Source organism: Ruditapes philippinarum, unplaced genomic scaffold (assembly GCF_026571515.1).
Source record: "Ruditapes philippinarum isolate M1 unplaced genomic scaffold, ASM2657151v2 ctg3815_1_1_1_1, whole genome shotgun sequence".
NCBI lineage: Eukaryota > Metazoa > Mollusca > Bivalvia > Venerida > Veneridae > Ruditapes > Ruditapes philippinarum.
The window spans coordinates 172,208-186,229 of record NW_026867207.1 but is presented as its reverse complement, the minus strand read 5'-3'; the positions used below and the strand labels follow the sequence as shown (position 1 = coordinate 186,229).

General features: G+C 30.5%; 1 protein-coding gene across 2 annotated transcripts in view; it reads right to left on the bottom strand.

Annotated features, from left to right (window-relative positions):
* Window positions 1–459: 459 nt before the first annotated feature.
* Window positions 460–14,022, bottom strand: part of LOC132735301 (serine/threonine-protein kinase PLK1-like) — a 43,755-nt gene continuing 30,192 nt past the window's right edge. For both annotated transcript variants that reach the window (XM_060722241.1, XM_060722242.1), the window contains exons 4-12: window positions 8,698–8,915; window positions 8,395–8,490; window positions 7,696–7,986; window positions 5,073–5,290; window positions 4,426–4,500; window positions 3,475–3,637; window positions 3,014–3,143; window positions 2,695–2,814; window positions 460–2,215 (exon numbers count right to left, since the gene is read on the bottom strand). In XM_060722241.1, coding sequence (XP_060578224.1) covers window positions 2,006–2,215; window positions 2,695–2,814; window positions 3,014–3,143; window positions 3,475–3,637; window positions 4,426–4,500; window positions 5,073–5,290; window positions 7,696–7,986; window positions 8,395–8,490; window positions 8,698–8,915 — 1,521 coding nt within the window. In that variant the 3' untranslated portion in view covers window positions 460–2,005. The remainder of the gene's footprint in view (window positions 2,216–2,694; window positions 2,815–3,013; window positions 3,144–3,474; window positions 3,638–4,425; window positions 4,501–5,072; window positions 5,291–7,695; window positions 7,987–8,394; window positions 8,491–8,697; window positions 8,916–14,022) is intronic.

Below are 14,022 nucleotides of genomic sequence, written 5' to 3'. Positions count from 1 at the left end.
ACTTAATAAATTGTGAATTGAAATTACCATGTTGCTTCAACACACAATAACAAGTAATAACTTATTTGTTTTAAAACCACACTTACAATGTTGAATACTCTGTATATATTTCTATATTTCTCTTAAAACAGATCCATTATAGTGTTCTCATGACATTTTAAGTCACAATTGCCTTTTATCAACCCTTTGTTACTGTATCAAATTTTGCTGTGTTAGTGGATTTTTATATATATAATACACATAAAAATAATGCACACCTTGATATATTGGCTTGATATATTGGGTCTATAGATTGCTGGATTAAGTTGCATTAGCCAAATAAATTATAACCATCCCTTGAGATCTTCGTAAAAAAAATGTAGAAAGCATAAAAATAACCGAGTAGTGGAAAAATTTGAAACACTTCATCTTGTAAAATTGATACAATTTACTACATTTGCTGGATATTACTTTAAACTGAATATCTGCAGTTGGTTCAAGGGAGATAAATCATGTCTTTATCTATAAAATCAAGGGACAGAAATCATATATAGGGAAAAAAAATGTCTACATAAAAGACCAATGAAAAAAAAATCTGGTCTAAATAATTATAAAGTGCATTTATTACATATACAACACACTTTTGACTGATACAATGTTAAATAATTTTCAACTTAATAATTTACATGTTTTAATAAAATTAAAGAAAATTAGAAACAAATATTTGCCATCAAATTGAATGCTCACTAAATATGAAAACTAAATTAACAGTAAAAAATGAACATTGTTATGTCTTCTTTACAAATTATGTTTTGCCAACAATAAACTACAGGGGTAAAAAAAGCATCAAGTATTCCATTTTAGCACAAACTTGTATTAGTGTCATTGGGGTCTTAAACACACCCATTAAACACTGTTATATAATGATTTGAAAATAAATCATTTTAACACTAAAGTCAATTTCCCTCAATTTTCATACAAACACAGTGCCATAAATTTCAATCTTTTAAAGTTTAAGAGGGAAATTAACTCCTGTATTTATCACATTTATAAAGGCACTTGTCACTGCTTCCTCCTTTGGACAATAAAACATTTATTCTCGGCTATTGTTCACATTTACTTCACTACAATACTTTCTAAATCCAGAATTGAGTATAGGTTCTATCACATTTTGCTTTTTGAAAAAAAAGTCATGAAACTTTAATGATTCTATAATGCATTGTTTATTTCCGGTAAATCAATTAAAATCAAATCATTTAATTAATTTCTCCCATCAAATCATGAACAAAACATTGCGAATAATGCATCTACGAGCATTTTCACATTTCATTATTGCATAACGTCATTTACAATGAATAGGCGTTTAATAAACATCACAATTTGAGCAATCTAGATGAGATAACATGATTTATCGCTCAGTATTTATTCATTTTTTTTGCCTATTATTGTATAATTAGAACACTTTGTGTTACGATATCGGGACTATATATTGATATATTGCTCTCCTTACGTTAAATCACCATGAATTATGTAATGAACGGAGTGTTTTTATTTGTTTTACCTCATATAATAAATGAGCAAGGTTTGCATCACAGATTTGCAATATTTTGGCTGTTTTTTTTTTATTATATATTCTCTCACTGAAGACCAACTCTGTCAAAGGCTGCAGACGTCACTTTTGCATGCATTTGCAATCTCATTATATCGTTATGCCTGAAACAATCCTTTCGGCTTAGTACCTCAAACTTTATGACCAAACAAATTAATTCATTTTTCTGTCACTGAAGAATACATTACTTCTACTCTTAACAAGTAGAAATAATCCGTTCATATTTCATACAACTTTTGCCTTTTTCCTATAATTGTCTGAATCAAGTTTGTATACATTTTTTCACCTTATCCTTGCCTTTTATAACAGCACTTTTGACAAACAGTCACTTTTAATCACCCTTTAAACGAAAGACATTGTTTTGTTTTTTGTTTTATTATGCCACATAGTCTCTATCATAAGTAACTTCTATCCAGTTTAAATATCTACACCTTCGATGTCCACTAGATTTTTCAGCATTGACCTTGAAAATGTCATTCGGTCCATAATATCGCGTCGGCAGCCATCTTGGATTAGGTGCACCATGCTGTACGTGGTGGCACATCTCTCCTCGTCTATATACGTCACAAAATAATCATTGCGCATGTAACTTAAAATAATTTTTGTGTGGTCATCGAAGAAATTCACCTGAAAATACAAAAGATTTATGATTATTTTGCTTTTATTGAAGTTTGATAATATTTGCATTTAGATATTTGAGGATTTAAAGAAATGTGAAGGATTTCTAGACTTGATATTTTTATAAAGACTTTTTTAACCCGTAACCTGCTGTATTTGTGAAATGGATTTGTCCAGCTTTGAATTTAGAACAGTCCATTCAAATTTGAAGGGATTTCAGTATCAAAATACATGTATATAATTAAATTCCTGCAGTATAGAGCCTGGTCAGACTGCATAGAAGTGCAGGCTGGCCTGACTCTATACAAGTGGAAAAGGCTTATATCACTTTAGTTTTAGGCAGATAAAGAGTTAAAATGTTAAAGATTTAAAGAAAGATGTTGCATTGATCGCATAATTTCTGAAATTAATACAATTATGATTTGTTGAAATGATAAATACATTCTCTTTCTATAGTAAAATCATAACTCATGTATATATGTGTGTACCTGTAATGTCCCATCATTGAGATAGAGAACAATTGCTTTAGCTGTTCTGAACCACTTCTTCAAACAAAGGGAGCCAACACTGATATCATCTGAATCCTTTGAGCACTCTATATTACCTCCCTTTAATAAGAAAAAATAAAATTATGATGATGGATATGATATGAATAATTCAACAGAAAATTTTTCATCTTTGCAGACTACTCATTAGACAGTTTAATTATTCTCTAGTTAAATAAAAAATAAGAGATTATATTTATTTGTTTCTTTTTAAATAAAAAAGAAAAGAAAGAAAGTAAACTGAAATAAAAAATTATTGTACCTGAATTAAATGCTCGTCCATGTATTTAGCAAAATACATTAGGAGAGTGGTCTTCTTGTCAAGGTCATCTGGTGGCTGGTCTACAGAGAATGCCATTAGATGTCCGGTCATATCATAATACTGTACGGATCTGTTCATAGAATAAACAAAATATAAATGTACACAAATTTAAAGATACAAAACACCCTATAATCTCCGATTAAAAGTGTATGGAATGACAATGACAAAAATATAAATACTTATTGGTATGTGATAATTAAATCAAATCAGCTACTATACAAAAAATGTATAATGAAATAACAAACACAGTTCTAAAAGCAGAGCCAATGGCGCCAAATGTGACAAAATATTAATTCTGGTGCATAAAATCTTCCTTCCATTGCCAAATTACTTAATAGAGGTTTATAAGATAAAATGTCAATTATCCAGAGTGACGAGAAAACAAAGAACACTAAATTTACCTTCCATCAGGAGAAAGTATAATTTTGGACGTGTCATTGAAGAGTACTCCAATAGAGTCATTGGAAAGCTGGAAGCCGAAGCCATACTTGTTGGAATAGTCCACCCATTTACTGACCCACAGGATTGTCATGTCACTCATGGGCTCAGGATTTTTGATCACATCTGTACAATATAGAATGATATTACATATGTTGGATACTTTTTTTTTTATTTGTTTTTGACAAATTGTTTTTGATTTACTAAAAAAATGACTGAAATAGTGTCATTATATAATAATAATGAACTGCACTATGGAAATTTTAATTTCATTAAATTTTATGAGGTGATGTGAATTTCCTTTACAATAGTATAATATTATGCCGATTTTATTCTATTTACTAGCTTATTAATTTGACTCCCTTTCAAAAAAATCAGGTAGAGCAAGAAATGAGAAAAAATTTGCTTCAAATTAGATTTACACATCTCATTCTATATAAAGGAAAAGACTTATCAATCAATTTCAAAATCTGAAAAAATAGTTAATCAAATTTTTTATCTTTCTTTTTTGTCTATAATTTTTCACCCAAGATTGCTCCACATTCATTTAATGTTACAAGTATTTTTTTTTATCTTAAAAAATTTGGCACAAAGTCTCCTACGTACATTTTCCTCTCGAAGAAACACATGTCACAAGATAAGAATCTTACACGTTAACATTTTTTTAAATAAAATTAGAATGTTAACTCTCCTTTAGTAGTGTTGGCAATACTGACTTCCTATGCTGCGAGTACGTACATCCGTACAATCTGCCCAATAACTATAATGTTGGCTTCTCGTTTGCATAATTTTATCACTGAAATCCCCTTTTACTAACAATGGACTGCCCCAAATTCAAAACAGAGCAAGTCCATTTAACAAAAATTAGGAGTGTAAAAGTAACGCTTCTGTGTATGTTATCTTTATTACCGTACCTTTTGGCATGTGTTCTAAACAAGTTGTGAGCACATCTAGAAGATTGGCAGCAGAGCGGGGTTTTGGAGATGACTCTGAAAGACAAGGGGAAAAAAACATCTTATATTAATAACAATGAAGATCGGCAATAAAGATAATCAGCAGCATAAAGATATAAATTCATGTAAAACATTTTGAACAGGTAATTTAATAAATGTAAAGATAAATGAAACTGGTAAAATATTGGCTTATTCTGTGGTTTTTGCTGCATTTTTGTGGTAAGGAAATGATCGTCTAGATAATGGTACAAAAAACCATCTCATAAACCTTTACATTCAATATGCCGGGTATCTATTTTAGCTGGATGATGAGAAAAGCTTTAGGCTTATTTATATCTCTTTCTGAGTCTGCTTTTCCAACTAATAAGACTCATGTCAGGGAAAGGAAAATGTTCTTGGTCAAAAAAGGGCTCAAACTCATTGTTTCTTAGTTTTGGAGACATCACAGTGACATTAAGCCATCCATATCCTAACATAAACATAACATAAGTTACCTCCCTTTATTTATATTTAAAACAGCAGTCATTTACCATTTAAATTGTTACATACTTGTAAATTGATTAATTTCTCAACATTTATGAATGAGTCATTGAGGTTTTACAATTTACCTCTGAGCGCAGGTGAGTCGGATCTGTCTGAACGCGTCATCTCCGAGCCCGAAGTCCTTCCACTGATCCTTGACATAGGAATGGAAAAGTCTGGCGTGTGACGGCCTTTTGAATGCTGTCGTTCATGACGATTTGTGATCTCCAGTTCTCGGATAGGAGAGGTTATTCTGTCTACACCGGACTCGGGTCTCGTTTCAGGGACGGCATAAGACTTTGGTCTGAAAATATTGATTATTTCTGTAAATATTATGATTAATAAAGCATCTATTACAATGAAATAATACAAACAAGTTGAAAAACTGCCATCATGTATAGTTTTAAAATATATGGAAGTTGAAGGGCATATTGTTTTCTTCTGGTTAAAATGCTGAGTCATTTTAATTTGCTGAAAAATTTACATATGTAACTGATGTATTGCAATGACCTTCAATAGACTCATTAAAAAATTGGTTTTGTAAAACCTGTTTATTATGTGGTAATTATATGTCAGATAATAATAAACTATTGCTATAAATACATTATATATGTGCACAAAGCTTCACATTATTTAATGTATTCATATTATAAATGTCAATCAAAACTGTATCTATTAATAAATTAAAATGACTTAAAGTGCTTAAAGTCAAATAAATAAAGTTAAAATAAATAACACCTGCTTTAATTTAACTGCTTATTGCATAATGTTACTTTTTCAAACTTAAATCCCCAACACTTATAATGTACAGTTCCTACTTCAAAACAGGGCAAGTCTATTAAATGCAGCAGGGTAATGCAACCACACTTAATTTTGACTTATAATGGACTTATCCTGCATTAAAAATGGATTTAATGTCCATTGCTTATGTCCCAAAACAGCCGAAAGTTAAGGGACTATCAGACTGCCTAAAACAGTGTTGATGTTAAATTGTTAAGGTAAGTGAGTCAGTTAACAAATTTCTTAATCTGGTAAAAAAAAATATATAAAAAATACTTTAAAGTTACAAGTCATTATTCAGCAAAGAAAAAAAATATGAATGACATGACTAGTGTAACATGAATATAACATTGTTTTTTTTACCAACATGATAAATGACCATGGTGGAGGTGATACAGTCAAACATGGAGCTGAAGACCACCTCATGGTAACTAAAAAATTTGTTTGTATTGACAGGTGTGCTTTCAAAAGAGGTCATTTAAGGTTAATTTATCAAAGGAATTTCATGCAGTGGCCCGTCATAACTTTAAAATTGAAAACTTTTGAAAGTTACTGTCACATTTTAATTTGTTCTGACAACAATTCAAGGTCATTAAACTAACCAGCTTAACTCGTGAAGAAAAAAAAGTACATTTCTCCACTGTTTATGCACAAGTCAGCATCTTGGAGAAATTGTCAACTTTAATAATGTAGTAATAAGGTCTATAAAATAGGTTTCACTGTAATATGACTTACAAATATATAATGTGGAGGCATATTTTTTTTTTCCACATTGTAAGAACAAAGAAACATGATGTGTGTTTGAGTACATGTTTGACATGAAGCATGTGTGTATATAAGTTGTGGTTTACCTTCAGACATTTATATATGGTGTAGACAAATTGAAGTGGTCTATCAAAAATAGCAACCATTTAAATATAGCAATACTTCCTATCAGGCTAGGACTGTAATTACCTTTAATTGAAAAGGCTCTTTTAACTTAATTGTATGTTTCAGTATTTTTTGTAATATGTCTGTCTAGTATTCGGATAAATCTTTGCTTTCAAATCTACAATTTTTTTTTTAACTCGGAATGCTGAATTAATTGATCTAGAAATTCAAATAACTTTAAGCACAAAAATTCTTATCCTATTGGAGCAATAAACTTTGTCAATTTTTATTTGTGACATTCAGTACAGTTCATTACACTTTCAATTCTAGCATTTTTTTGTTATTCATAAATTTATTTTAAGAGCAGAAAAAAGCAAAGCAGTTTCAAATATTGTATTATTTATAATAACCAGTTCACAGTGCAATTCAATTAAGATTTTCCCCGGAAAATATAAAGGGTTGTTATTACAAATTTAAGACAGCGCTGAAATAATTGCCATACCATTGGGAATATGTTCTTTGTTTGATTAAAATGACAAAAAGAAGTTTGCCATTTATGAATTTTTTTTTTACAAAACACAACCGGAGAAGAATTCGTTTAAAAGTTCTTTGTTTTGTAACAATACCATGCAAATTGAAGCTCGTAAAACTATAGTTAATTCATGAGAAAAATAAAATCGGAAAATGTGGGACAATGTTGTTTCAAATAATGCATACAGAATAATTGATTTCACTGATAGTTAAAGAATGCCTTTGAAATGCATTCAGAACCTAAGGGTCTTAAAATAGCACAAAGGCCGATGAAAGTTATTCATTGTGCAGTCAGAAAACTTGATTTAAAACATTTAAAACTCTTTTATTCACTTGTCAATGGTATCTATATACAGTCTGGCATTTCATTTACCTCTTATCTATAGATAGCTGAAGTTACAAAGTATGCTATCTTGATAAGCTAAAAACAAACAAACACAAAGAAATATAATGCACCCTGCACTATGTTACCAACCGGATCTTAAAATATAAAGTGGTAAAGACGGTTAAAATCTCGTTTTAACATACCTGGAGACTCGAACAAATGACCCAGCCGAAGTAGCTTGAAATCGAGGGGGAGATGTACAACAACTAGGCGGCAATCTATTTGGATAATGTCCGCACTTAAAAAAATCATCCATTAAAATACTGTCAAGACTAGGTCTAAGTTCTGGTTCATTTGTCAAGCACTTTGTAATTAAATGTCTTGCTTGCGGAGAAATCCAGTCTGGTATAGAATAACGGTTTTCAGTTATCCGGATATATGTTTCCTTCAGAGTGGCTGTTTCAAATGGTGGATGACCGACCAATAATGCATACCTGGAAAATGATTTTATCGTTTTTAATACTAATTTATGCAACATCATTAAAAACTATTTATTCATATCACAACTGCCAATAAAAAAAAGCTTGGGTAAAGATTTTTGATGAATCAGTGAACTTTTTAAACTTATATCATGTTCAGTGTAACTGACAGCAGTAAAATTAACATGATCTCTTTTTATGTAACTGAGTCAAATTGTTAATTGAAGCTTGATTTATAACTAGGAGTTGAGCTTCAAAATTGCACGCTACATCTTGTAACTTTATACCCTAAACATTGACTCAACTGAATTAATCATATACATTTTGGTAATATATATGTCTTATGTGTCAATGCTTTACTTGGATACCATTTTCTCTACTTTATTACAGTCTTTAATTTTTGTGCCTGTGTGTAAAACTTACATTACACATCCGAGGGCCCAAGTGTCTGCCTCGTAACTGTGACCTCGCTTTTGTAGCACCTCCGGCGCAATGTAATTTGGTGTACCACAGACAGTCCTGAAAATTAACAATAAATGTACTCAAAAGGTTCAGTATTTGACATGTAACATGTTCTCACTTCATTTAACATTATTAATTTTTATTAATGCACTTCTTTAAAATTTATAGAATATGTATAACTTACAATTTCATCAAAATTAAGACCAATTGGACAATTTTAGGCTAAAAGGATAGGAACAAAGCAATTGTTAAAGATATACTTACATTTTCTTTTCACCGTCATATTCTACCCGTGTTGCGAGACCAAAGTCAGCAATCTTGACGTCCATGTCATCATTAAGAAGCATATTGCCTAACTTGAGGTCACGATGAATTATGTCATGTTCTTGAATATATTTGACACCATCTACGAGTTGGCCCATGTAGTAACGTACCTCTGGCTCGGTCAGCGTCTTTCTGTGTTTGAGCATGTAAACAAGGGACTGAAAGTACAATATAAGTAGAATATAAGTAAAAAGTATCACAAAATTAGGCCAGACCATATAAATATACGATTCTATATAGATTTTAAGAGAATGGTTATACATCTTTTTTTTCATGGTTATAACTGGTTACTTGAAACTTGGTGTGATTTTCACTGCTCAAATACACCGACAAGTACCGTATGACAAGTACCGTCTGCACGACGAGTACCGTACATATCCATTTTAAAATGTAACCTTCGTACATTACATCAGCATTATATCCGTCTTTCATTTACATTTTTTTCATATTATCAACCATTTAAAATCCCATTTAAAACTGAAGTTAATTTAAAGTGATCATATAATGTATGTGTACAATTTACGACCCAGTAAGTTAAGTGTAATAAAATGGGTTTCGAAAAGTTGCAATAAATCATAAACCATTTCGATCAATGCGATATATATTTTGTAATAAAGAATAATTGCAAAAATTTGGGAGGATACCTCTTTACCTATTTTCATTTATCAATCAAAACAGTTTGAATATCATTAATAGGTAGTATTTTGCACTCTCTACCCTAAATATGAAAAATGTAAAAGTCACATCAAGTCGGATATGTATGACTTTCTTTAAAAAAACCAACAAAACTTCACTCTATTCATCATCCAGAACAATTTTTACTTCACAAGATAAAGATTTTTTTTTATATATTAACTTTTATGTTTGTCTTTATCAAGATGAACAGTTGTCGTCTGCTCCATGCCCTGTTATTTACGTCTGCTGCTAAATCATGTTTTCCCATAATTCCCTCAATTTATAGCATTTTTATGAGAAATTTGTGCTCATTCAGTCCTGGTACTGGTGTGCACCTTGCAGTTTCTGGTATTTGGTAGATAAAGATAAGGAAATTGGGCTTTTTTTGTTCTCCATTTTGAAGAGCAAGTCATAAAGTACTTTTCAAGTATAGAAGAGTGTCATAGTTAATGCAAAATTTCATGGCTATTTAATAAGCTAACTGCATGTTTTATGAAAGAAATTTTTTACTTTCCCACGCACAGGGACGCCATTATTTATTTATCCTGGTAACCGATTCATGAAATTAATTCATATTTTGCGGTAGTTATTCCCAAGTTTGTAATTTATTGAATAAAAGATGTCATCAAAGTAGGTTTAGCATGATAATTTACGATTTATTTACAATACTAGTTTACTTACTAAACCATGTTTAAAAGGGTGAAAATGAAATTTATCTAGCATCAAAGGTCATGATATAACATATTTCTATCATATATTTTGTTCGTAATGTCATATTTCATTTAGGGAGTGGTATGTACAGTTAAACATCCACATGTAATAGATAGTGTACGAGTTAGTAATAAAATAGATCAAAGAAAAAAAATTATTTAGAAAACCATTCAGCTTGCTTGTCGCTAACCATCACTTGCTCCCATAATTCATCAGTAAAATCAGCCATTAAATACCCAAGACTGGAAGTTGGGTGCATATCCCAAAACCCAGCAGTGCAAGGTGGTACTTAAAAAAAACCTTTGCTCATGTTTGCAACTAACCCTGGTGTCAAATTTAATATGTTATAATATACTATTTAAACTTAAAAAAAATTAAACAGGGATTTTTATTTTCATATTTAATTACAAAATGGTTTAGAGCTGAGGGGTTTGTTTCGACAGGAATTTAAGTTTCATGACCAAATAACACAATTGTATAGGAAAGTGCTTCCATTAAGGAAGAACAGAAATAAATTTATATGAAATGTTTACAATAGATGTAGATATTATTTACATGTTTACAAATTTGGATGTCATTTACAGAGACCTCCTTTAGGTAATGGAAGTGACATTTATTTATTATTTATTTCACATTTCAGTAAAAAGCATTTACATGTTTATGGCATTATTTGAAATAGCAGAGGTAAAAACATATCAAAAAATGTTAAGCACTGCCCTGCGGTACTTATTATTCTTGCAAAAAGCCATCTGATTGACAGCTGCATTCAAAATAAAGCAGTGGCAAAAAAAAACTTGGCAATGGGGGACCTCAAATTTCAAATAAAATATATTTGGCAATATGAAAGAGTAAAAACTGTTGTGGAACTCAAAAGATTTACTTATAAACAAAACAAAACTCGAAACACATGTATTTCTCCTGAACTGAAATTTCATTATTTTATGTCTAACATTTTTGTTGAGATTTTTCTATGACATCCTTAACAGAGTATGAAATCAGTATAAGATAAGCTTGGCATTTTTTGATATAAATAAATTACATAACCAGCTGGCATGTCTTGGGATTTTAAACATTATATAAGCGCCCTCTATGACTTCCACATTCAAAGGATGATAAAACTTTGACATTTATCATAATAAGTAATTTATAGCACCTGTTACTGTAATAAGCTGAGTGTAATTGCCACCAGGGAGGACAAAAGTTTGAGCTAAAAAGTACCCTGCTTTGTTAGAACATTAAGGATTTTAACAGAAAAATTAAACTATCAACAGTAGTGCTGCTTGGGCGTACTGCCTCCGAGGTTGAACTCCGGTTTTATACCAGTGGTAATTTTGGTTAATCACTTCCTGTTCCAGCAGTTTAAGGGTTTCAATAGGTTAAAAGAACGGGATATTAGAAAACAGTGTCAAAATTTATTCAATTTAATTATAGCATTATAAGTTACAAAAGAATGGAGTTTGCTTTAAAAATACTTTACAGTCAAACTTATGTTAACGACCAATTCTAAAAATGAAAATCTTGCAATTAAGACATTTTTACATATGTCTCGACTGCTCTTTTCCACAGGATGTGACTGTATTCTGTTTAAGTCATGTTTTCTAAGGTTCACAAAGTCCATTTTATTTTTTCAAACAGTAACCAAAGCAAATACAGCCACCAGGGACTACTGAATGTTTCATTAAGTCTGAAGAATGGACCCAATCGAAAACAATGCTATTAATTCTATGTTTAGACTGGAATTTCTCTGCCATGTTATAGATGTTTTTTATATAGATCTTGTAACCCCAACAGTGAAATATGTTTAACAGTGTGTTATGACTTAATTACTAAATCAATTAGGTAAACAAGAGACATATTGAGTTCACATTATTTCCAAGCAAGCTGTTGCTGGGCTGACTTGAAAGGACAACATATATTAATAGAACCATTTGAGAAAGGGGAAAATATACCTGTAAAGTGCAAGGTCATAATGTAAATAGATTTAAATGAAGTGTTTTTTCAATAGTTTTATGTTGAATATTTCATTGGTTTTACAAGGAAATCTGTAATGAACTGTTTTTATTATGTACAAAACAAGAGGTCAGTCAGTCCTGAAGAACACATTTCCAGTACTGACCTGTTAACTCTACTCTCTACTTCTGTTTTTCAGACATACCCAGTAATGTTCACCACCCCATCCCCATCCCCCACCCTCCGGCCACAACCCTTAATGGTCAGTTTACCAAAAACATACATATTCAATTTCCTATGTGCTGCAGGTTTTAATTATTAATTGACTCAATGTACCTCTAAATTACCTTGAAATTTTGACAACTTTAATGGGCATTATATCAATAAAATTCTGACTAAACACTTGGAAACAGTTGGTTTTGATTTATATACAAATCATTGAAAATCTAGTACTATGAACTAAAATGTAATAAATTGTCTACTCTAACTGAAGACTGTTACAGGTTTTCTTAATTTCCTACTATGATAAAGTCAAGTTCAATGGTATCATCTATCAAAGTTATAACCACTCATTCTTGGGTCAAGATGGTCAAAACCTGATAAATCAAGACATCACAATTTGATTTAATGGGGCAAAGTTCAAACTTTGAAGTTAGATATTTTTTCTTCCTTTAGTATAGATCTAGCTAAAATTTGTCTGCATTTTAAATAATTTCAATGTTTGTTTCGGTTTGGTTCAAGTAAACACAGTAAAGATCATATGGTGACTTTTAAGCATTTCTGGAGGAAAGCCCCTTTTTGTGTACTATTTCTGATTTATTGTCAGATAATTGTCAGCATTTGGTAGGTATTTGTCAGTGTTTATTTATATGAGATATTACTGCTATGATTAAATATTAATCAACATAAAAAGTTGTCAGGATTTTGAAAATGGCTTATTTTTCAGAATTTAATCATAATGGTTTATTTGTCAGAATTCAATTAAAGATTGCTTATTTGTCAGAATTCAATTAAGAGTTGCTTATTTTGTCAGTATTTAATTCAAATAACATTTTGTTACATTTAATTCTAGATTTTTTTAGTTGGCAATTAATCTTTATGAGATGAGATTATTCAGTGTACTATAATAATAGAGATATTATGTCAGCATTTTATCAGCACTAATTTGTCAGCACTTTAACGAAATAAAGTTTTAGTTGAGGTATAATTTTTTGCTATAAGTGATTCATGAAACAGTTGGTTGAGCGTTTTTATGATGTTTTAGTGTACCAACAGATGTTTATCATACAATTTCATTATAACCCTCTACATACAACTAAATATTTTACAGTTTTTTCCCCCTCCTATTTTATATAAGTGATAAGATTTCTTTGTTTATGTTGTGTCTGTACGTTCAATAATAATAAATTATATACTGAGGGTACTCTGTGAACCACGTTTTGTCTAGAGATTACCGCAAAATTGTCGTAACTTATTTATAATTTTATGTCCAGTTACAATACTGTTTCCTTTCTCCCTCAATTTGCACTTACATTAAGTAAAGATTTTAACAGCAAATAAAATACAATTAACACTTACAGAGTATCAAAAATTTTATTTCTCGCAGTGTGTTTTATCTATTAGACAACTATCTCAAAATTGGACATAAAATTCAATATATCACAAAGCCAGGGGCAATAATAAAAACTTGGTTTACACCTTGCATATCCGTACTGGAAGTCAAATTTACACCTTGACATGTGAAAGGGCCAGACGTTTTTGATGTTTATTTGAAATTAATTTGAAGATTTTGTCAGCTTTATATTTATTTTGAAGTCATTTCCCAAAATAATTTACGCTGATTTGTAAATAACAATAGTAATTATATAGAATTCAAAAGTTAGCAAGACATTGAAGAAGATAATTTGAAGAAAATTGTGTATTCAAATT